The sequence below is a fragment of the Cryptomeria japonica genome, chromosome 11 (genome assembly GCF_030272615.1).
Source record: "Cryptomeria japonica chromosome 11, Sugi_1.0, whole genome shotgun sequence".
Taxonomy (NCBI): domain Eukaryota; kingdom Viridiplantae; phylum Streptophyta; class Pinopsida; order Cupressales; family Cupressaceae; genus Cryptomeria; species Cryptomeria japonica.
The window spans coordinates 63,019,781-63,042,954 of record NC_081415.1 but is presented as its reverse complement, the minus strand read 5'-3'; the positions used below and the strand labels follow the sequence as shown (position 1 = coordinate 63,042,954).

Here is a 23,174-nt window from a genome sequence, read left to right as displayed (position 1 = left end):
CATCATTGACGTGGGAAAAAGTGTGTGTTCTCTTCTATAGGGTCAGTTGAGGAAACTTTTGATAAACAGGTGCAAAAACTAGTGAAGGGTGATGAAGCTCTAGACTTGGCCAAGCAGACTCTTGACTAGCAAGGATGTAAACAAGATATGAGCACATATGGAAAGCAAGGGACTAGCGCAAATTCCGCAATTGCTCATTTTGGTGAAAACTAATGACAGAGGCCCAATCAATGAAACTATCAGGAGTACAGATAGTGAGGATGAAATGACACATCTAGAATTCGAAAAACTTAGAAGGATTACTACCCACGATGCGATGCAATAGGACTATGACTTCCGCAACTTCATCTTTGAAATGCATTCTTTTAAGTTTAGTGGGTAGCTAAGACTTACCTCCTTTTTTTTTACTTAAGCCAGTTCCTTGCTATACAATTCATGCAGAAGTCACCATACACGCAAAAGTGCTCTTCTCTAGCCAACATAGACATGCTCTCAACCGCTTCTTTTTCAGGGAGGAACAAAGCACGAGAAATTTTTTTAGCATTAATTCACATGATTACTCTGCCACCTTCCACCCAAATTTCTTGAGTCTCGGGATGATATCTCTTGAAGAAAGCAACAACCAAATCTGTGCAAGGAACAACAAATGGAAAACCAGCTGCGAAGGCCAAACCATATTGCACAATTTTCTCACACAATGCAATTCTCTTTCCAGTCTCTAACTCTTGCAAAAAGGTTTCAAAATTCAATAGCTCCATCACTATGTCTTGCATGCCTGCCAACTGATTTTGTATTATACCCTGCATGAGCACTAGCTAGATTATACACTTGGAGAACTCAGAAAAATGGAGGCTAGTTCTAAAAACATTCACCACCCTGTTCATGTACTTAATTTATGTGGCATGCCTTAAATTTCACATTTACTTCACCTCTTTAAATGTTGCCTTAATTTGGCTTACTCCTACTGACAAGGCAAATAGTGTTAGTTCGTATAAAACCTGACACAAAGACGATGCCCCAAAACCTAGGAAAGGTTTGACATGTCACTCGGTTGGGAAAACACCAACTTACGAACCTAAGGTCGGGACTTGTAAGCTTTTTACAACCCATGACAAAGTGACCAAATACAAGATAGGAGGTGTCGAGCGATCGAGGATTTTTAGAATTAGGAACTCCGCAACCGACTTAGAAAAGGAGTGTGATGCATGACATGACTTCAGGAAATGACTAACAATACGACCAAAGGGGAGCGATTTCAAAATTTAAATAAAGGGGGAACAACTTTCACATTTAGTGTAGTCTTCACATTCACTAGTTTTTCACTGGTCTCACATCTTTTGGATTATCAAACCTTTTATCATTGATTATCAAACCTTTTATCATTCTTCTCCTCTATAGCTAAAAATAATGATTCTTCAGTTGATTTATCACTATCTTCCTCTTCAGATGAATAAGTCTCCATTGAACATAAATTTTTCTTAGCTTTATCCCGATCATCTATTCTCCTATTTCTATTATTTCATCTGTGATTATATCTTCCCCTATTATCATCATCAGGTTTTCTATCATAATCTTCCTTATAAGTACATCTATAATCATTATGACCAATTCTTCCACAATTGAAACATTTGAAGGGTAACTTACCTTTGTATTTTCTTGATCATTTCTTTAGTCTTCTCACAAAGTTTGCTTCTATCTTATTTATGCAATTGCTTGCTTTAGGTTCATCTTCAGCCTTATCAATATCTTTGAATGTTACTTATTTCTTCTCTTTTCACGAATCATCAAGCTCAACAATCTCAAAGGTGGAGAGTGAGCCATATATAACCTATCCAAGGTGTATTTTTCCATATCATGACTTTCTTCAATGTCAATACTTTTTAGGTTTGTAGCATTTAGGTAGTGTCAACATCACTTTTCTCACAACTTCACTTTCTTCTAATTTACCACTAATACCCCTAATTGCACTCACAACCTCATTCACTTTATGTAAATAGCCTTCAAGATTCTCATCTTTAGACATTTTCAGGTTATCAGATTTATGCTTCAAATTTGCCAACTTGGATTGCTTTGTCTTCTGATCACCTTCATCTACACTACTCAACTTCTCCTAGATCTCTTTAGATAACTTCAATCCTATAACTAGCAAATACTAAATCACTTAAACAACTGATAATTGAAACTTTAGCCTTTGTATTATCCTCATGTGTCTTAATCTCATTGGGAGTTTGAGGACCATTTGTTGGAGTAGTATACCCCTTCTAGATACTCTCCCATATTCTAGTTTGCAGAGATTCCAAATGGCATTCCATCCTTTCCTTCCATTAAGACTAACTTGTGCCATCAAACTTTAGTGCTTTGTAATTAACTTCATACACCATTTTGGATCTTCCTCAAGTGGTTAAGCTTCTCTAAGAGGAACCAGACTCTAATACCAATTATTGAACAAACTACAAGACTGAGAGGATGGGGGTGAATTAGTCTAGACACAAAATACTTCACTTCTGATCTATTAAACTTTAAACCACAATTAACTTATTATTAAAATTATGAAGTTCATGAAAGTATAAAGCATAAAAATCATATGAATGCCAAATTTACATAGAAAACCCTAAATAGGGATTAACTATAGTAAGAATCATTCTCACAATATGAATAATTGATTACAAAGTTTAGGCTCAAGGCCAAGGATCTCACAACCCCTAAATGGACTTGCAAGACTAAGGCACACAACTTTAGGGCAAGATACAAAAGGTTGCACAAGATACCAAAAGGAACACACCTTCTTCCAGCAGGTGCAGAGGATAAGGGAATTGAAAAGAACAAAATTTGTTGACCATGAAATTGTCCTCAAACACTATGTCAAGTGACCAAGATTATGACAAACACATTTGACATCAAACACCGTCTCAAAGCTCTCCACAAACTATCTTTCACACTTCTACTACACTTAATATATTTGTGCATCATTGACATCCACTTCACATCAATTCACACACATACCATACAAAACTCCTATATATACAAGATAATTCATTGGAACCCTAGTTGAGGTTCGACCAAAGAATAAATCATATTACATAAATTCAGCCACCTAAACCTATAACATCAATTGTAGTCCACTCTAGGAGATCAAGGGAACCCAAACACATCACAAAACATTCTTTCAAAATTATTCTAATGAACCACACTCATTAACACATCCTCCAAATTTTGCGCCAAGAGAAACATGTAGATAAATAATAAAGCATCCCAGCTAGTTGGCCCAAAAACATTCTCCAATGCTTAAAACTCAATGTGGATCTACACACGCCATAGTAAGACCCATATGAAAATTCAAAATCAACTGCCAAAGCATATCTGAACCAAAAAGGCAAGATCCAAATAGAATACACAACCTCAGTCAACCAAAAACCAACCCAACTAATAACACTAAACTCAAAACAACATAACTCCACTTGTCGAATAAATTACCACTAGAAAATTGAACTAGGATAGTACAAAAACTAAATGAACATGTATTCCAAGTTGTAACATATAAAACCACATATTTGAGAATCATCAAGTATTCTCCATACCAGTTCTGATAGATGCCCCACTATCAGAAACAACAATAACTAACTCTACCATTTGAGCAGTAGAGGACCTGTAAACTTGATAGTACAATGTAGATAGATCATAAACATTATATCCAGAACTACACTCCATAATATTCACATACCAGAGGAATGCAAATTATTCTTTCACTAGGACTTATTTCTAGCATATTAAAACTTCCACTACACCAGCCTTTTAGAAACTCCTCAAACTTTCTCAATATCACTACTAGACCACACAATAAGATTAGAATATTCACCGGAGTAATATAACAACAATACAGAGAAAGATAAAGCATGAAATCACACAACACATAACACCAATAATTTTAACGTGGAAAACCCGGTTAAGGGAAAAACTACGATGGGAAACCCTACCCACAGTCAGATAATACTTTTGCAGCAGTATGTGAAATATTACAATGGGGATTGCACTTGCAATCAGGCCAACCACCTAGAGCTCACTATTCAACACAAAATGGAAGTCTCACTGACTTACATAAACATCAGACTACAATCTAGAGGAAATGAGTTGTGGAAATAACATCTCCTAATATTTGATTATAGTTCTGGTTAAGCACAGATGTCTGCCCTGCAACACCAAACTTTCCTCAAACCCTTCGCTGAATGATATATCCTTGTTCACACATAAACCTTTCTCTGATAATGCAAACATAACCATCCCATACAGATTACTTGAATATATCACCTATATATATAGATCATCAACCTTGATAAACAAGGTCGGCTAAACCCTAAACTTATAACTCATAATTGCATAAATTACATCACAGGATACCACCAGACCAATATTATGATTTACATTATATAGCATGAACCTAATTCAAATTCCCAAACAATTATATCCAGTGGAAATCGCGCCAAGGCCAAATGTAGCATGTTACTCCAACCGGTAGACACCCTCAGTGTCAATAACACAAAATAACTAACTGGGCCCAAATAGGATCACCAAATCAACACACTAGCCAATGCGAAGCCACCAAACAATTAGGACATAATCAAGAACATCTTCAGCATGTTAGGAAGCATTTCTAGAAGCCGGATCAAAACCACTTAACCATTTCATCAAATATCACCAATCGACACTGTCAATCGGGACCAAGAATATCAACCAGCAAACCAGAACATAAATGATAGCTTCCAGAGCACCAAATCATGAACCAACTGAATATGACAAGCATATAATCATCCTGAACAACCATCCAAAACCAAATCCAACAATTTGACCATACCGGATCAGAATCACTGAAAAACCTGAGCCAAAACCAAGTCAAACCGGAACAGGTCCAACTGGAGCACAATGTTGACATCAATGACAACACATAGTCAATTCCTGCATAATGCCAACATTGTTTCTTGTCCAAACTTCTCCAAAAAAATTTAAATCAATCTTCCATCCCAAATCAAAACTATAACAAGTCCAAATACAAGTTCACCTTCATCTTCGTCCTCAAATCCCATTCTTCCAATCATCATCTTAATTTTCATCCTCCTTCAAAATTAAAATCAAGTTTCTTAACCAATATCTCATCCATCATCCTATTCTTCCATCTTTAATCCTAAATTCAATTTCATCTTGCACCTTCAATCTTAATTCTCATTCTTCCAAATCCGTCATCTTAATTTTCATCCCTCAAAATCAAAATCCAACTATCTTAACTGACCTTTCCTCCATTATAATATTCCTCTAATCTCCCTCCATCTAAAATAAATCCCAAACCTCACCTTTCAAAATCTTTTCCTTTTCCAATCCTAATCCTCATCCAATGCATCATCTAATTCTAACTTGAGGGATATTTGACATGTTGGGATCCAAGAACACTGAGAAGGGGGGGTGAATTAGTGTTTTGTCAGTATGATAATATTTTATCCTTTATACCACGCACATATAAACTGGTAAACAAATAAACATATAACTTGAAGCAAATAAACCATCCACGTGAATGAACCCCATAACACATAGCACTCATACGTGGATAACCTCAAAGAGAAAAAACCCAGTGGGATTGTGACCCACAATATTAGTTCACTGGCCATATGAAAGGATATTACATACAATGGGGGCCTGCACATGCAAAAAGGCACACTGCTCATCACTAAAGAGTCACACTGACTACAAGCTTTTGCTAAAGTAAAACAATGAAAAGGAACTCACAAAATGCATCTGCTATGCCAAATAGAGTTCCGGTTCTAGCTCTTCTCTGTATCGGTTCATAAACCCTGAACACTACTACTGGTATCTCTTCTCCTCCAAGAATACTTTCCAAACTATCTATAGATCATTGCATGATATAACATTCGCATACAAATGATCTACATACATATAATTCGCATTATACAGTTCTGCTATATTCTCCTATGTCACATACTACAAAATGACCTACCAGACTAACCTAAATACCCATTACAAACAATATGCCTTATGTTGGCTTACAATACATTACAAAAGATATTCAATGTCTGCCTCGACAATAATTATAAAATGATTTTCTAAATAAATCTTCCTTGATATCGGCTTCCTTGAAGTACTTGATGCCAGTGTCGGTGCCTGTGTAATCCTGGATACTCCAATGCTGGTGCCTATCGGTAAATGCCTCCTAATGCTGGTATATGACTTCCATATAATCTCATTGCCATCAATGACAAGAAAATGAATCCGATGTGTGTCAATTTCCAACATGACATGTTTATCTCCTTGTGCATTATGAGTTCATTTATGATATTCTTTATTGATGGGGATTTAAAAGATGTTATTGGGATGATTTTTTTGATATGAGAATGAATTTGAGTTTGATCTTCTTTGGTTAGAGAGGCTTTCAATCACGTTGTTCTATGCGATACATATGATTTGTTTAATCTTGGAGATTGAATGGTTGAATGTTGTTGAAGCTTTTCATTTTGGGTTGTGAAGAAGATCTTACTTGACATACTTTAACATTTGGAGGTGTGTGTAGAAGGACATGTTGCATGATTTGATTTGTAGGTTCTCTTTGTTCTTGTTCTTCTTCTAGAATCTTTATATTAACGCGACATTAGATTTGAGGTTTGTGTGGAGCTATGATTATCACTATGTTTATGGCCATGTGCTGTTCATTTTTATTTGGTGACAACATGGAGTTTCCTTGATCTCTTTCTATTGTTGAATGTGGAGAACTTGAGAGCGTTATGCAAACTAGTGGTGAGAGTTGTATTGCAATAGATTTATTTGTAGGTCTTGCATATCTTTGAGGATGCTCCTTGAGGCTACTTGATATTGGTTACACCTTCTATGTGATGCTATTGGTAGACTTGGTATATCTTGATCATTTTCAGATTTTAAATTGCCCATGCAACATGAGTTCTTAGATGTGTATGTTCTTAAATTAACATGTTTGACACATGGAGCTTACAATTGTTGTTTATGGGTTGGATATGTTGTTGACATGAGTTATGTTGATGTTATGATACCTTTGAGTCATAAATGATAGGATGAACTAGCATTTGTTGTGGTTTCTATTTCTAGTAATGTTGATTTTTGTTCATTTAAAAATATCTTGAAACCTTTATTATCACTTGGGTTTGATGTTTGTATTCTTTGGATTGGTTTATTTTCACCTTGGTTTGTTTCTTTACTTGCATAGGTGGCATGTTGGAGGATGGCCAGATTTATTGCCCAATAGGGTGGACATATTGGATATTATTGTAGACATTTTGCTAGAGCATGAAAGCATGCTAGTGATTCATGTGGTTTCATTGATTGACCCTTATGCAATGTATACAAGTGAAATAATGTTGGGAACGAGTGTTGTATACACCTTGCATAAAATATTATTTTAATTATGTAAAATAAATATTTGTTTGTGATGCATCTTAGGTGATGTGTTTAGCCACATTAAATATTTATTTGGGGTCATTTTTAAAGTTGTACATGCAACGTTGAGTTATATATTTTATGTAGGTTGCACATGGGAAAAATAGTTAATATACTAAAAAGTAAATGTGGGATCAATGCTTTTGTGAACTCGTGACTTTTAGTCACATGTTTTTACCTTACCACTTGGTTGCATTTGTGTGAGCTAGAGTCTATAAAAGAAAGCACATGTTTAGTGGTTTAAGTTAAATGATAGAGGTTTTGGCTTGACTGCCATTGTATTGATTTTCTTCTAAGGAGTGCATATGTGAAGCATGGCATGGGATGTGTGGATACATGCTTGGGCATGCGGATGATGCATTAGATGAGTTTGATGTTTCAAAAGTGTTCATGGAAACCGTGTAAGTGTAATTTAATACTTTTATTTTTTGAATAACACATTTAGTGTGGATGCTTTTGGAGGATAGTTTTTTCTCTCTTTCGAGTCTTCCCATCTTATATCTTGTGTTATCTTGTGATATGTATATGATCTTTATGTATGGTTACTATGCAAGCTTTTCTATCAAGGGGTAATGTAGGAATGGATCAATCACCTATGTGATTTTCATAACAAAATTTGTAGAAGGAAGATAACTCTAAGGGGTTGAAGAACACTTTTTGCACTACAAAATAGAGGCAAAGAGGTTATTGAATGAGATTAGACAATAATTTGGATTTATTTGAGATATTAGTAATTTTGGTGGTGCTTTTATGGGTGTGAAAAGTAAGTTAGCAACGCTTAAGAAACAAAATTAAGACAAATAGCAAGGATACAAAATGTTTATTGATAAGCAAATTCAAAATATATTTTTTTGGTTTCATATGAGTTTTTCCTAGTAGAAACATGTACATTTCCTATTGAGACAATTATTATGGTTTCTCCTAAGTTATCTAAAAAGTGAACATAGGGAGGTAAATAGATGGCTTAATGTTATCACCAAAGACATTTAGAACAAAAGAAAGAAGGCTTTGAAGAAGCACAATGTCAAGTCGATGAACAAATAAAACACCAATTAGAATAAATTTTCAAATAGTAACAAAGAAATTTAAAAAAAAAATTATGTTTAAACTCCACAAGCATGTGGAAATAGATATTAAGATATTGAGAAAGGAAAAATAATTATCAAGATGAATTAAACTCCATGCAGGATCATCGTTAAAAGGTCTATACAAAGGTAAATATCAATTGAAGAGAAAATATACTCAACTCGATTGAGGATTGACTCACATCATCTTTGGTTAAAAATAAATAGATGGAAGAGGCCAAAAGAAAAATGAAAAGAGAAGATATATGTGCAAATATACTCAACTCAATTGAGGATTGACTCACATCATCTTTGTTAAAAAATTAATAGATGAAAGAGACCAAAAGAAAAATGAAAAGCTAAGATATACTTATCGCTAATATTTTTAGAATTTAGAACTTATACTCACATTCATGCCAACTACATAAAAACTTCGAAAACAATCACTTTAAAAAAATAAAAAAAAATAAAAGAAATCATGTTTAATATAAATATTAAAAGATGGGGCAATAAAAATAATAAAAATGAATTGAACCATCCTTGAAACTCTCTTTGGCCTTGTCATTGTTAAAATCCTTTGATTCTAAACATACTCTCAAAATAATTAAAATAAAATTTAATGACGGTAGCTTATAACATGTTTCAAAAGTTATCTAACATGGTCTTCAAAATCAGAAACATGAGATAGTTTGGATAGACCCCGAACTATCACACAAACACCACAGAATAAAACTAGCTATGGCGATGGCAATGCCATCTCTTTGTCAGAGAACAACAATCTGTGTATGCAATGCAAAACCCATTTCAAAATACTCTTCAGTAATATCAAATGGCCCTGCAACGGTCGCTAGTAAATTCAATGTATCGAGATTTCACCACAATAACATAAAAAGCGGCAGCAAGATGACGCGGAGCACGGATGCCCACAACAGAAAGCAGGAATTTCAGCAGAAGAGAAAGGGGCTGCTGAGGGCAGTAGCAGAAGAAGACACCCAAGTAGAAGAGCAAGCCGTTACTACTAGTGTTGTTTCCCGGTCAGACAAACTTACTATGTTCTTCAAGGTAATGCATTTTGGGACAGCACATATTTTGTCATTTTATGAACCATTTTGCGTTTGTAGCTAAATTCTTATCATATAATTCAATATACAAATTTTTATTCTTATTTGGTTTTCAAGACAAATTTTGATGTGCAATTGGATTTTTTTTGGCAATTTTTAATGCCCATTTGTATTTGTCGACAAATTCTTATAATCTTGTTCTTCAAGTTAATATGATTAACTTCACCCCTTTTTTGCCGTTTTTATTCTCGCGTTTGCAGAAATTTTTTTATCACCAGGTTCTTCCACTTAATAATAGTTCAATAAACCTCCTGTTTGCCCTTCTCATGCCCATTTGCAGAAAAAACCTTATCACCTTGTTTTTCTACGTAATAGTAATTCAGTACACCCACTATTTGCCCTTTCTATGCTCATTTGTGTTTGTAAGTAATTTCTTATCACCGTGTTCTTTACGATTGAAATGATTCGGTACATCTTCTATTTTGTGTTTTTATGGCTAGCTGTGTTTATAGACATGTTCTTACTACGATGTTCTCCTAGATAATAATAATTCAATGCACCCCTTAATTGCACTTTTAGTGCCCATTTGTGTTGTTAGACAAATTCTTGTCACTAATTTTTCAAGATAATACATTCAATACACCATTCATATGTCCATTTATGCTTGCACACAAATACTTCACCATATTCTTACAGGTAATAATGATTCAATGTACCTCTTATGACCCTTTTTTTTTGGCCCATCTGTATTTGCAGACAAAGCCTTATCACCATGTTCCTCAATGTAATAATGTTTCAATACACCCCCGATTACCCTTTTTATGCCCATTTGTGTTTGCAGGCAGTTTCACATCACCACGTTCTTCCAGGCAATATTAAATCATTGCACCCCTTATATGCTCTTGTTATGTCCATTTGTGTTTGTAGAGAAATTCTTGTCACCATGTTCTTCAAGAAAATAAAAATTTAATACACTCTTTCATTACCTTTGTTGTGCTCATTTATCTCTGCACACCATTTCTTATATCCACATTCTTCAACGTAGTCATTTTGTCCCATATTATGATCATTTGTAGTCGTAGATAGATTCGTTCTCCTGGTTTTAAACTTTTAGTGGTAAGTGGGGAAATATTTATTCATTATAAAAACGGATCTAATAGTTGTTTGCAACCAAATCAACACCTACCCATTTGCTAGAGCATATTATAATTAGGTGTTTCATAACAGTTTTTTCTTGCAGCAGATGGTCCATTTTAATTTTTAGCGAGTGGTTAAATTAGGGAAAGAACGAATGAAATATTTTAACTTGGTTAAATCTAAGAGTGGATCTGGAACATAATTGGAATGCTTAGAATAGGGAATGATGAATGAAAGATTTTAATAACATTCATGAGAACAAGCAGTCTATGGGACCAAGAGTTGCAGCAAAAGAGCACCATGCCTCAGAACTGAGCACTTATAAAATTTTCAAACCCTTCTTGATGTTGGATCTTCTAGAGTTGATTTTGATAGAGAAACTAAATGTTTTGACTAGCCTCGTCTCCTCAAATAAGGTTCGTTCATTGTCAGGTTGTCTTCATGTTTGATGTATATATCATACTAAGCCTCACACACCCTGATGTAGAGCCGTTCTGCCTTCACCACTGCCTTGTTGCAACTTGCAACATAGACATATTCTCATTTGCCACTTTTCCTTAGGTGTTGCCCACTCACCAGTCATGCATCTAAGATGATGTGATCCAGTTCTTAATTGGGCAATCAATATCCTTTCCTTTTTCTTAATTTCTACGCCTATGTATGCTTTTTTGTATCTTTGACATAGTATGCTTTCTTCTAGCCAATTTGTTTTGTTCACATGGCAGTCCTGAATTTTTCTCTTATATGCTCTTTTTGATTCCTCATTAGTATTTGGGCACTTTTGCAAGTTAATGCCCCATTTATTCAGTCATTGGTTGCTTTGTTTCATCTGTGATCTGCCTTCCGTTGAACTCTTTCTTCATCACCATTTTGGGCCAATGGAGGTTCTCCATAATTTGAGTCTTTTTTAGATAACTTAATATTTGAGCCCTTGCTGATGCCTCTAGTGGGTAAGTACATATTTCAGCTAATAAAATCTCATACTGAACTGCATTCTACATTTTGAAACTACTTATAATTAAATGCTTTGGATTCTTTCCATCTGCTTCAATTTGCCATTTGACATATTGCTGCCTTAAACTTTACATTTATAGAGGATCACTAGCGAGGCAATCAAGCCAAAAAGAATTCTGCACTCCTACACCTTTTTTGTAGTGAGTATAAAGCTTACCGCACCTTGTATTATTATTATTAAGTTTTTTGCATGTCTCCCCATTGATCTTGTTGTGGAGTTCAAGCCCAAGCTACTTGTATTTTTCCACTATTTCTAGGAGTCTTCCTTTGAAAAGGAAGCTATTTTGTTTCCTTTTTTTCTTTTTAAATGAGAAGATCATGACTCTGGTTTTGTTAGCATACACTTGCATCCTGACCTCCTGTTAGAAAAGCTCTAAGGCCCACAAGTGTTCCCTCAACAATGCATTCAGTGTTAGAAGGAATATACAATGAGTTCATGAATGGAGGAAGTTATATGGGAATTCTTGGTGATAGCTGAAAACATTGTCACAACGGTTGTGGAGGTATAATCTTATAATCATTTGCTGTGAGGAAGCTTTGGTAATAATATTTTGTTGTTGAAGTATTGTTGCCAAAGTGTTGTGGGTTGTTGCTGAAAATTGATTATGCTGCTGAAGAGCTGCTAAAGATTGTCCATGTTACCCAAGTGACTTCAGTTGCTCTTGAAGATCTGTTGTCTTGCCAAAGTGTTATTTGAAGGCATATGCTGCTTCTGAAACGCATGTTGGTTGGATAAAAGATGTCTTTGTTAGTTTACTGGTTGTTGTATTGGAAGAGGCTACTTGATGAACGTATTGAATGTGTGGGTAGTGAAGAGGTGACAAAATGCCATAAGATGTGGGTTGTAGGTTATTTGTAGTTATATCTTTGATTTTAGGTCGTGGTTGTAGATGCATGTTGGGCAGCAGCCAATCACTATTGGAATTCCTTGTTGGCAACTGAAGAAGATGAACTGTTGGACAGTAATGTGGATGGTTGAATTGTTGCAAATGGGCAATCATTCCTAATCCAAAGGCAATTGTCTATTTTTGAGTAGGCAAAGAAGGGATAAAATGGTTGAACTCCGGGGCATTTGAGATGTTTAGTTGGCTCAAAAGGTGACTCTCAAGGTGATTTGAATAGAGAAAGGTGTTGCATAGCTCTTGTGTTTGCAAAAGTAGAGAAAAGGTAGGGAGTGCGAATATTACATTGTAATTACACCAAAAGACCATTGTAATGGCATTGGTCCATATATTGACATCTATTAGTGATGGGATGCTGAAGGCATACCCTTCTCGGAGATTTTCACTTATCACGTTATCTTGGATTTTTTGTTAGAGGAAATTGTGTTATGTGTTCTGTTTCTTGTGTCAGTGTTATGCTATTTATTATTACCTTGTTATTCAAAATGCATATTGCTGTAGTTGTTTTCATCCTTTAAAAGTAGTTGGTCAGAGTTGTGAGAAGAGTTAATCAAAAAATCTGGAGTTGGTGATTCATAAGGTTAGGGAATCCAATGATTTGTGGATCAAGGGTATCAGAGTCTCAAGTTTTTGATTGGTTGATTAGGGTTTGGACAATTTATACCATCCACAAGGTCAAGAGGCAATGGGAATTTAGTTCTTTATGAACTAGAGATCAGAACAAGGCAGTGCAATAGGGCTGTAAGAATAACAGATGAAGGAGAGGAAGAAAGTGAAGCCCGTTTTAGAAAACTTGAATAAGATGTGGCTAGGATCTCTAGTTTAGTGGGGAAGATGGACTGAATAGAGAGCTTCATGCAAGCCTTGGATAAGAAAATGGGAATGCCTAAGCTAGAGGAATAAGAACCTGTGAAAATTGAACTAAAAGGAGAATCATCGACGCAAAATGTTTTCAAGACTGAAGCAAAGATTGATATACAACCATATGATGGAAATAATAGTGCTAAGAAGATGGACCAGTGGATATCTCAAATGAAGGTGTATTTCAGCCTTCATAAACTCACTCCTCTGCTATAAATATTGTTTGCAATCAGGCCATGCTCTCATCATGTGGTACAAGAACAATGCATTATCCCTTGAATGTTGCAAAGTTGCTTCCATTTTGAAGTGGGAAGCCTTAAAGAAACTTCTGAAAAGGGCATTTTTATCCCATATGTTATGAAGAGGACAAAGTTATTCAATGGTGCTACTTCCGGCAATATCAAAAACAGTGTATAGGTGTATACTAGTGAGTTCTGGAAGAGGGCAGTTCAGCTGGGCAGAGATGTGGATTCATCTTTGTAAACCCTTGTTCTCTTTTTCTATAAAAGAAACCTATGGCACACTATTGAGAAAAAGAAACTTGAGAGAGCATAGTCGAGTTTTGAATCCTTCTAGTTCTTTCAATTTGATGAAGGATAGATGTGGTATTGTGAGTTCAGATCTGTGAGTAGTTGCTGTTCATATTTTTAGCAGAATGTGTTTGTAGGTTGTGTACTCAGATCTTCTGTTTAGTATGGGGTTTTCTGTTTTAAGCTACTTTGCGGTTAGGGTTAGTTTTGTGAGAGCAAATTCTGCTTACCGTGTTCTAAAAATTTCAAGCCACTCCAAACTGGGTAGAGAAGACCCTTTTCCCATGTACACAAAGGTGTCGGGGTTTTATGGTGTACTATTTTCAGTAATGGATGGTTCCTACTGTGATTAGTGTAATTTCTATGTCACCAAAATCATTGTGCATCTGGTAGTTAGTGCAAATCCTTCGTTCAAGCATTTCTCTATAGCTGAACTTTGCTGAACTTTGAACTTGGTTGTCCTAATGAGTGCGAGTTAGTGTTTGAACCTTAAGATTCACCAGCTCTGATCTGTAACTTTGTCAAACAAATTGTAAAAATTAAGAAAGCTGTGAATAAATTACTGTTATACTTGATTAAATCGAAACACAAATAATATTGTGTCAGAACAAACTACTTGTTAGAAACTTGCAAAAAATAACACAAAACACAGAGAATTTACCCTGTAAAATCCCCCATAGAAGAAAAACCAGCTGGTAGTGGCAAATACTCAGCTACCTATTGAATATCAATCTCAATAACATGTGTACAATGAGGGGATACAACCAAATTTCTCTTCCAATTGCTTACTGTCAAGCGTACACAGTCCCTTACAGCTGAATTCTCCTTTTCCTTACATGCACAAACTCTAAAAATCCTCTGAACCCTTGCACCAGCTTCATGACACCATATAGATGTTTCGACTGCCTACTGTGCACTGCAAGACTTCAGTTTGGAGTTGGAAGTGCTAAAAGTCAGTCAATTTGTTTTAAAATTCATATTTGCACGTGTCACGACAAAACTGGTTGTCATAGGCAGAAGTTCCGTTTCTTCCTGTGGTGGCCCGCTTCTGCTGTGGCAGCTCCTTTTCTGCCAGGGCGATTTTGAATTTGCTGGTGTTTCATAACCATCTCCTGTTGTAAAGCAATAGTTTCGTCCTGTGGACAAAACCACCAATTTTTTGGAGTTTTCAATATCTGGAATCCATTGAACACCTGGAAAACAGATCTTTCATAGAAGGGGATTTGTTCCTTTCAGTTGAAGCTTAGGTCAAGGTACTGGTTTGTGCTATGGGACAAAACAAACTAAACCACCTCCAATGGAAAAGAATATGCCTAAATTTGCTTTCTTTAAAAGCTCAACTTCATTTTTTTTAACAAAAGGATTCTTTAGCTACTGATACATGCAATTCGTTTTTCTTCGTTTACCTGTGGACTCCATAGCTAGACTCCAACGTTTGCCTTAATAACATTTATAAATATATTGATGAATCCTACAGTATTTGGAGCCAACTAATTAAGAAAAATTATCAACTTCTAAGTCATCAGGTTTTTAACTTCTAAAACTGATATAACTAATGGAGATTCTGAAAAATAGCTAAAACCTTCTCATATGACTACCTTTCAGCTAATCTCTTCTCCCTTTTCAAGATAATACAGAGGCTTGGTTTCTCATTTCTGAATGGAAAGTGATTTGACTTTCAGGAACTCAATTTGTATCTGTTCATTGGCAAGAAGTCCTGCTCAGTATTTTATTCCTCTGTATTTATGCCCTCAGAATAGCTAATGTTAAAAGGCAGGCTGAGAAAACTCTCTGCAGATGGAAGACCATGCAAGAGTAATGAAGAACTATGATGTATATCTGACAGATTAGGTTTCATGCTACTTATTTCTCTGCAGGCAAGGGTACCAAGGGATCAAACCTTCTTTATCAAGCAAGTGTACTATGATTGTATGCTTTTAATTAACAGGCTGTAGTTGGAATATGCCCTCACTTCTGCAGTTGCTAATGTGCAATTACTCACCGTACAGTCTATTATTACTTGAGTTTGCCTAATGTTGAAGCAAAAATTTTACAAAACAGAAGAGAAGTTTGGAATATAAATAGGCTCTATATTTCTGATATTAACTAAATATATTCAGGAACACATACTTCAGTATTGAGATAAGATTTATTTAGTAGTCAATCACAATATTTCAAAAGTTTGAGTCTTTAGATAAATAGAAAAAAAATCATCTGTTAATACCCAGTGAACGTTCAACCTCCCAGCACTTTCAATTGTCCGTATGGAAGTCTCCCAAGATTGAACCAGAAAGCATCTCCTCTGAGAAACCCAATAATGCTTTTCCTGCAGAATATTGTATTCTTATATCTGAAAAGACTGGGAGTTGCCTGGAGTGTTCATTAGGTTGTTACTTTGAGATTTTAAAAGTTAATAAGAATAAGCTGATATCTCTGGCAGTGGGTAGGCTTCCATCTAAAATTCATGAAGGAGTTTTATATAGGCTGTTGCTACGTATCATCCTGACATGATAATGTGAGTGGATAAGCTTCATGAATCATCTTATACCTTGAGAATAGAATCAAGTTTGATAGCCTAGAGTGGAATATCAAACTCAAATGGGTTCACAATAGCTGATGAGCTCCTTTTGGGGCAAAATACGCCTCTAGATATGTTCCCCTATTGACTTTGAGTCTAATGAATTAAAGAATTCTCCTTATTTTCATTCACCCAGGCTTCGAATCCTTGTTTCCATTTCTCATTCTGTTATTTCTTGATTTGTTTTGCAGATCTGCACTTCAGTTTTTCTCTAAAACTTGGAACTCCTTGATCACTTATACAGATACTTTCACTCACATTCGTAAATCATCATTTTGTGGGCATGGAATTAGTTAATGATCTACACAAGCCTCTTTACCTCACTTGAATATTCCAAGCTTAGTTTGAAGACTCTCTGAGTTCTGTGCATGTCTCTGCAAACTCGAGTTCCTGAACTTGCTGCACCAAGTCGACCAAACTCCTGCGCCAAGTCTGGCCAAGTTGGAGAGTACTTGGCTAAGTCCTTCTCCTAGACTTTCCGAGTCTCAGGCTCAGACTCCCAAGTCTCAAGCACGGTCTCCTGAGTCTTGAGCTTAGACTCTTTTGTTTGGTGCTTGGACATAACAACTTCACTTTTCTAAGTGAAATTTCAACTTTGTTTTGCGATTATTTGCCCGTTTCACCCCACAGAGCATCAACATAGCAAGAAATATATAAGCAGACTTGAGACCATGACATTCTACAATATTTGCAAAGCTTTAAACACATAAATGTCACCCATCATACTAAATGACATGGTATTTGTTTCTTTAAGCATAAATATAACATAATTATCACAAATGTATCTCAGTTGTATCATATCATGTGAATGCCCATAATTGTATATGGGGCATACAATGTTGGACTAACAGACCCATCACTTGCTTTCAGATTTATTGTTTAGGATTGGCCAAACTTCGTATTGTGTCTAATTGGATTACTTAATTAATTATTTGTTGTCATATTGAACATTGGTGAAGGATGGACAGTGAGACTGGTTGAGTGGAATACAAGATACACGATGTCTCATGGCTATGCACATTGTACCTGTCATTGAATTTTATGTTTAATGTTACACCCCTTTACCAATGTCCAACTTTTGACTTGTATTTCCCCATTGTGGGAAGGTATCCTAAGCCGGACAGTTCTTAAGAATTGAGGTAGCTCTAATGCTGCCAAGAAACATAACAAGTGCAGAAAACATTTTGTCAAAACTAAGTTTTGCACTGCAAAATGCTGCAAACTATAACCTTTGAAATGATTCGCTGTCTCTGTCATCTTTAGAGTTTGATTGATTGTTGCCTTATAAAATATTCATCTAAGTTGCCAGTCTGGGTTCGGGTTCAAATTCAGGTTTGAGAACCCGGTTCACCAGTTCGGCAAAATTTGAAAATGGGTTTTGGATTTGTTTGGGTTCGTTAGTGTACACACACAAGGTCTGAAAAAAAACTCGGCAACTTAAAAAATTGCTTAAATTTAATTAGAATTGCATTTTTTTTGCAAAATTTAGTGAGGAGATGCATCCAATGAGTCAATAAATGAGAACACAAAAGAAACAAGATGAGTCTAGATATATTTGATTGATTTAAATGCAAATTGGGTACAAAATGGCATCCTCTTATGGAATGCTGGTGGCTGATAGACTAGAGCAAAATGAAATAGCAAACTGTTTTTCTAAAACTAAAGGTAAATACTACATCAAAACATTTTACATCTTCCTCTTCTTAGCTCTACTGAAAAATAGGGGACAGATAGAACTAGAGTGTCTAGTCCTAGGAGTCCGATGTGCCTCCTCCACCTCGCCAAAATGAGGTTGAGCGTAGTATCCCTTGCAGGGGTTTGAGGGTGAGAGAGAGAGGTAGAGAGATAGGTCTAGATCTTGGGGGAGAGAGGAGAGAGCGAGATAGAGAGTGGTAGAGAGAGGAGATGGAGGAAGAGTGATGGGACGATAGATAGGTCTAGAATTTGGGGCAGATAAAGTGAGTGAGGTAGAGAGAGCAAGAGAATGCTAATAGGAGTCTAATGTTTACTGAAATTTGACTTTCTGAAAATTAAAAGATCTGCTAAAACCTAGAATTTGCATTATAACTCCTACAGATCTGAAACCACTCTCAAACATCCTGCCAATATATACATGAAATATAACTTAAAGTATAAGAAAGGAAAAAGACATATTGAAATGTGACTTATGCTGATAGGAGCCTACTAGTTATTGAAATTTGACTGTCTGAAAATTTAAAAGATCTTCTAAAACCTAGAATTTGCATTATAACTCCTACAGATCAGAAACCACTCTCAAACATCCTGCCAATATATACATGAAATATAACTTAAAGTATAAGAAAGGAAAAAGACATATTGAAATATGACTTATGCTGATAGGAGCCTACTGGTTACTGAAATTTGACTAAGTCTGAAAATTTAAAAGATCTTCTAAAACCTAGAATTTGCATGATAACTCCTACAGATCTGAAACCACTCTCAAACATCCTGCCAATATATACATGAAATATATTGAAATGTCTTTTTCCTTTCTTATACTTAGATGTTATATTTCATCTAATGAAGAGAATGAGAGTGACTTGAAAGAAAAAAAATTAGATAATTTTTTGACATTTTTGGGCCTTTTTTTTTATGCAGCCAAGTTTTTTCCAAAGACTCGCCGAGTTTTTGTGAAAAACTTGCCAAAAACTCTACGAGTTTTTGTGCGAGTTAAAGTCGTAAATACTCGTAGAGCAAAAAAAATCAACTAGAATATCACATAGCATCATATAAACAACAAAACCACTATAAACTAGTAATCATAGCATCATATACTCCAGTTCAATATCAAAATAATAATATCGAACCAGAACCAGAACCGGACCAGTACCCAGCCTGCCAGGGGGAGAACCCTGCAACATAATGGACTGCAAAAATCTAATTTCATTAATTAGTTGTTAGTTTTCCTCCTATAATACATTTGGTATTTTCCTTAGTTGGCCTTAGACAAGTATTTAGTCCATAACAACTGAGAGCAATTAATGCTGCCAAGAAATGCAACAAGCAGGGAAAAATTCTCATCAAATTAAGTTTTGTGCTGCAAAGTGGGTGAATCATAACCACTGAAATGATTGATGTCTCTAAATTTTTTATTTTTTTAATGATAATTTCTTCTTCAAACAATGACATACATTAACTGCTCAATTTCCTCTTGGAATGATACAAACAAAAATGAAGGACTGCAGCTTCTATGCACACAAGGTGGCTTCTCTTTGAACAATTTGGGAGTTTTTGCGTAAAGGTCGAGCAAGGGAAAGTATTACAATATTATTTTTAGTTGGGCCTGTCAAACATTCATTTAGGGGGAAGTAATATATTAATAAATAATAATAAGATAAAATTAAATTAAATTCAAATGAAACTATTTTTAGATAATTAAGAGGGTATTTTGAATCCTAGTGCTGGAATTGAAAAAGGTATTTAAAGATGGCGTCCAGCTTCATTTGGATTATTCAATTTAATTTGAGCAATTCCTCAATTTGAGTTTGAATTCAATTTTGCACTCAAGGATGGAGAACCTTGGCTGCACACATTGAGAGGTGTAGTGATCAAGATTTGCAAGCATATATAAGGAGTAATAGGCTGATTGATTGGAGCACCATTATTTGAGGGGATTCAACATACATGTTATCAATTTTTAGCATATCAATCCATTCCTAACTGATTGCAGCCATCATTCAGCATCATTGAGATCTGGGCAACAGCTGTGGAGAGAATTATACAGGGTTTTTGGGCACTTTAGGAGGCTGACCTTGTAAATGATGTCCAATTTACCATCAATATGCAAGTTATATTCTATTAAAATAATCTTGTTGTATATATTATTGACTTAATGTATGAATCTGACTATCTTCTTGTTTGTGGCAGGTGAGAGGAGCATTTAATATTTTCTATGTCCTATCTCACGAATGCTACTCAATATAAGTATATAACAAATGGGGTACGATCAAACAATGCCTTGATCGGTCATGACCGATCAAGACATTACTTGATCGTGCCTCTTTATTTATACTAAACAAATGCATGTTCATTGTTAATACCAATCGGTGTGGAAGTATTTTAACAACCGATGACTATCGGTGTTTGCACAATGCTAACAGCCAATAGTTATCGGCATGTTAGCCTTAACAACCGATAACTATCGGTGTAGGCTTAACACCCGATAACTATCGGTAACCTTTATTATTATGCCACCCGATATATCATATGCAACTCGATATTAATCGGTGTTTTTGATTAATCATTTATTTATCATTAATTATGTTAATCGATATAAATCGAAATGCAAGATTTAGTAATCGATGAACATAAACAAAATATATACTATGATTATCAATGAATAGGTTATTTATATGCAAATTTAGAATGGCTATCAAAGAGGAATTAATTGCTTGAAGGTTTTATCATAGTTATCGATATGATAAATGATTGAATGAGAGACTTCATTTATCTCTCATTCAATCATTTATCTTACCGAAGCTATCATGCATTAACACTCCCTCTTAGCTAGGTAAGATGAATGTAAACAATATATTCAAGCATCACAATTCAAATGATAGTTAGCATTTTAGACATTCTTAGGAAATCATACCACCTAATCATATGATATGAAGTATCACCTAAACACGTGATACTGAAGTCCATCACATCAATCTTGTGATTGATGTGATATCACTTAAGCATGTGATATCAGTATTATCATATGAGAAAAATTAATTTCTCATCTTATCCAAGTTGTGATATGTGCACTAACACTTTATACAAATGTTTTCTCACAACACAATCATGGCACATCCATGACACACCAGAGATCCAACATGATAACTGGTTTGGACATTATAAGATCGTCACCTTATAATGTCCCCATACAAGTGTTCACTATCTTGAGAGATCGTCACCTCTTAGATATGAACTCAGGGGATAGAATCCAAAAATTGTCCTATCATGACAAAGAGGTTTACACATTAAACATCTTAAGGTATGCAAATATAGATTACAAAGCAAATTACCTTTCTATCATACCTAAACCTTTTCTGAAGTGATCAACCTTCACTCTGGATAGAGGTTTGGTCAGAATATTTGCAGTTTGATCTCCTGTACAAACATATTCCAGTTGGATTGCATTCCTATCTACCATATCTCGCACATAGTGGTATGGAATCTCAATATGCTTGGATCTGTCATGAAACACTGGGTTTATTGAAATTTTTATGCAGCTCTGGTTGTCACAGTGTATAATAGTGGGTTTCATAGGTTCTCCAAACAACCCCACAAGCAACTTCCTAAGCCATACTGCCTCTCGGGCAGCCATAGAAGCTGCAATGAATTTTGCCTCGGTGGAGCTTTGAGCTACAGAAGACTGCCTCCTGCTGATCCAAGATATCATAGCTGAACCTAGACTGAAGCAACACCTTGAAGTGCTTTTCCTGTCTGTCACACTTCCAGTCCAATCTGAATCTGTAAATCCATGTAGGTTTATATCAACTTTCTCATATTTGAGACCAAGGTTTAGGGTACCTTGTAGGTATCTCATAATGTGTTTTACTGCAACCAGGTGTATCTCTTTCGGTTCACACATAAACTGACTTAGAGCATTAACTGCATAACAAATATTTGGTCTTGTATTTATCAGGTACATCAGGGACCCAATCATCTGTCTATATTGAGTAGGATCAGTGGGTTGTGACTCTGCTGCTGCTTCTTTAAGTTTATGTAAGTTGGTTTCCATAGGAGAGGTCATGGGTCTACAGTTTAGCATTCTGAATCTTTTCAAAATATCCAAGGTGTACTTTCCTTGGTTTAGTATAATGTTGTGTTGTGACCATTTCACACATCGCCCCATCGCAAATGGGGACCCCCTCTTTTTGCTTGTTTTTCGCTCGCTTTTGCTTTCGTTTTTAGGGTTTTGTTAGTCAGTTAGTTGTCTGGATTTAGGGTCAAGCCTTAGGGTTTTAATTTTTGTCCTTTCAAGCCAAAATCCAGCCGTTTTTGAGAGCTTTTGAGCTTCCTTTTCTAGGATGCAAATTTTGAATGCAATGAATTCGCCAAAATGGTCTAATTTTCAATTGGAATGTTAATGCAGAGCTTGAATTTGTCTAAGTGTTGACCGTCAATGTGAATTTTTATCCGATTGAATATTTTGACCAAATTTTGACTTTTTTGAATTTTGATCCTGGGCATTGGAATTGATTTGTTTTCGCCTTGTGAAGTGTTAAAATGTGAAAAATCATGTTATTTTGGCCTGTAGGAGCAAAATCGCTCCTGTCCCTCAGTGAAGGACGGGAGCTCATTTTCAAATATCTCATCGTCCCTGCAGAGCCCAGACAAATTTCAAGTTGGAAGTGATGGAGAACGGCGAGATCTTTCCATTGAATATAAATTGAAGATTTTCATGAGCACAGAAATGCCTCCAGGAGGAAAATCGCTCCTGTCCCTCAGTGAAGGACCGGAGCTACGATTCAAATTTCGCCTCGTCCTTGCAAGATTTCGAAAACTTAATGATTTGAAAGGGTCCGAAGGAAGATACTTTGCCAAATGAA

At 35.6% G+C, this 23,174-nt stretch overlaps 1 protein-coding gene across 1 annotated transcript in view; it reads left to right on the top strand.

Annotated features, from left to right (window-relative positions):
- Window positions 1–9,186: 9,186 nt before the first annotated feature.
- LOC131051376 (uncharacterized) overlaps window positions 9,187–23,174 on the top strand; it is a 31,157-nt gene continuing 17,169 nt past the window's right edge. Inside the window, exon 1 of the mRNA XM_057985870.2 lies at window positions 9,187–9,593. Coding sequence (XP_057841853.1) covers window positions 9,270–9,593 — 324 coding nt within the window. The 5' untranslated portion in view covers window positions 9,187–9,269. The remainder of the gene's footprint in view (window positions 9,594–23,174) is intronic.